This window comes from Sitodiplosis mosellana, unplaced genomic scaffold (assembly GCF_009176505.1).
Source record: "Sitodiplosis mosellana isolate CC-2019 unplaced genomic scaffold, AAFC_SMos_1.0 Smas_scaffold_5506, whole genome shotgun sequence".
Classification (NCBI taxonomy): Eukaryota; Metazoa; Arthropoda; class Insecta; order Diptera; family Cecidomyiidae; genus Sitodiplosis; species Sitodiplosis mosellana.
This window is the reverse complement of record NW_022600748.1, coordinates 1-1,912: the sequence shown is the minus strand read 5'-3', so window position 1 is coordinate 1,912 and position 1,912 is coordinate 1. Positions and strand designations below refer to the sequence as shown.

The 1,912-nt window shown below is 34.8% G+C and overlaps 1 protein-coding gene across 1 annotated transcript; it reads right to left on the bottom strand.

Annotated features, from left to right (window-relative positions):
* Window positions 1-394: 394 nt before the first annotated feature.
* Window positions 395-1,822, bottom strand: LOC129572788 (uncharacterized). The gene is made up of 5 exons (XM_055452890.1): window positions 1,584-1,822; window positions 1,283-1,349; window positions 927-1,165; window positions 661-727; window positions 395-585 (listed from the first exon to the last, which is right to left on the bottom strand). The coding sequence occupies exons 1-5, from the start codon at window positions 1,748-1,750 to the stop codon at window positions 526-528; spliced, it is 600 nt and encodes a 199-aa protein (XP_055308865.1). The 5' UTR covers window positions 1,751-1,822; the 3' UTR covers window positions 395-525.
* Window positions 1,823-1,912: the final 90 nt, after the last annotated feature.

The following is a 1,912-nucleotide window of genomic DNA, read 5'->3' as shown; positions in this document are numbered from 1 at the left end:
GTATTGAGCGACGAAAGTCTCATTTTCATTTCAACCGCATCATATGTAAATCAAGTGACTGTACAGTGTACACATGCGCGTAATAAATAGAGATCAAGGTGGTTTCGTTAACAGCATTTCCAATTCTCTGTAAGACTCCAGACATTCGACTGACTTTGGTACAAATGTTTGATATATGAATGTTCCAATGCAAATTTTCTTGAATTGTCAATCCCAGATATTCTATCGATTTTTCTTGTTCAATAGTTTCACCGTTCAAATTTAAGTTGAGTGAAATTTGCTTTGTAATCCATGCCAATCAAGTAACCAAAGAGCACCTTGCGAGTGGTTTTTAAATAGCTTAATTTTAGTAATATAACAAAAAAAAAACATTCAATTTTAGAGCAATGTTGATTTATTTATTTCATTCCTTCATACAACAAATTTGTATCCATTTATGGATGCGTATGATGTGATCCTTGTAATTTCCGTCGTGAATTTGATTCGAGTAAGAAATTGTCCAGAGGATTTGGAAAGTTTTCACAATTATTGGAAGCATTTTCCCTTGACGTATTTTGCAACACGCATGAAGCCTTCCTTGTTGGACTGTAATTCAAAAAGAGAGAGAAAAACATCAGTTCCAAGTTCCACTCGAAAGAGTTCTTTCGTTGCTTGTCTCACCATTTTCATTTGTTCATATAATTTGATGTTCATTTCCTTGAGGAGTGGGAATTCTTTGACAATGCATCTGGAAGTGGAAAAAAACGGGTTAGTGATACATAGAGCAAATGAATAATGTGTTCATGACCATAAATAGTTGATAAATTTTATGCATTGAATGACACTATCAATGCATGGAGATTAGAAGGATTTGAAAGAGAAAAAAAAAACAAATAAAAAAATTGAAGCAATAAATTTGACTACCGATTCGATAGAATGGAACTTACGCAGAAATTTCATCGTCGCTTGGTTTTTGACCGCAAACCTTGAGTTGTTTGCCCAAATAGGCCAACAGTTGCACGTATTCTTCCCAGAATTGAGCGAATGCGGAGCCCTTGACAGCTTCGGTAGTTGCTTCGACCATGCATTTCATCTTTTGGCTGAACATTTGTTTGCCTTCCTCTCCGTTGAAGCATTCAGCGATGCATTTTGCATTGATTTCCATCATTAATGGCCAGTTTGGTTTCTGAAAATGTAAAATATACGCCAGGAACCAGGAAATTAGTTGATTCGCTCATGTTGAATGGTTTACTACTTGTGTTTTTTTTCTTTTTGGCTCAAATGAATGTTTGTATCAACTTACTTCACCCAAATTTTGGACAAATCGACCCAAAATTTTGCCACCCATTCCAAAAACGCCCATCATGCATCTAAAACGGAAAAATTGTTTGTAAATAAACTCATATTCACTGTGAAAATTTCAATTTTCGATTAAAAAAAATGTTATTCCCAACAAAAAAAAAATTACATTACTGATTAGGAGCCATATTATAAGCCATTTTTATGAATAATAATAATGAATAAAGAGTTAATAAAAAAGACTTGCACCAATTCTGTTTCTTCGATGGAGAAAATTCCAAAAAGAGAAGAAGAAAAAAACTCACTCGTATTGTTGTGAATCGTCCATTTTCATGCATTTATTCCATTCAACCATCATATAGCCGAATTTGGTTTTGGTTTCGGCCCAAGCACCCTTGAGTGCGCTCTCACTGACCACATTGCCAACCACGTTGCTATAGCATTTCATGTCAATGCCATTCTTCTTGAGCATGTTTAAGAATTTGTTCAATTGACATTCACTTGTAGATCCTGGGCATGTCGATGGTGCGGCGGATACAACCTGTAGAAATCGGGAAAAGAAATTGGAATTTATTTCTTCAAATATTCTTTAAGTCTAGGCAGAAAATAGAATAAAATCGATTTTCACAAGCTA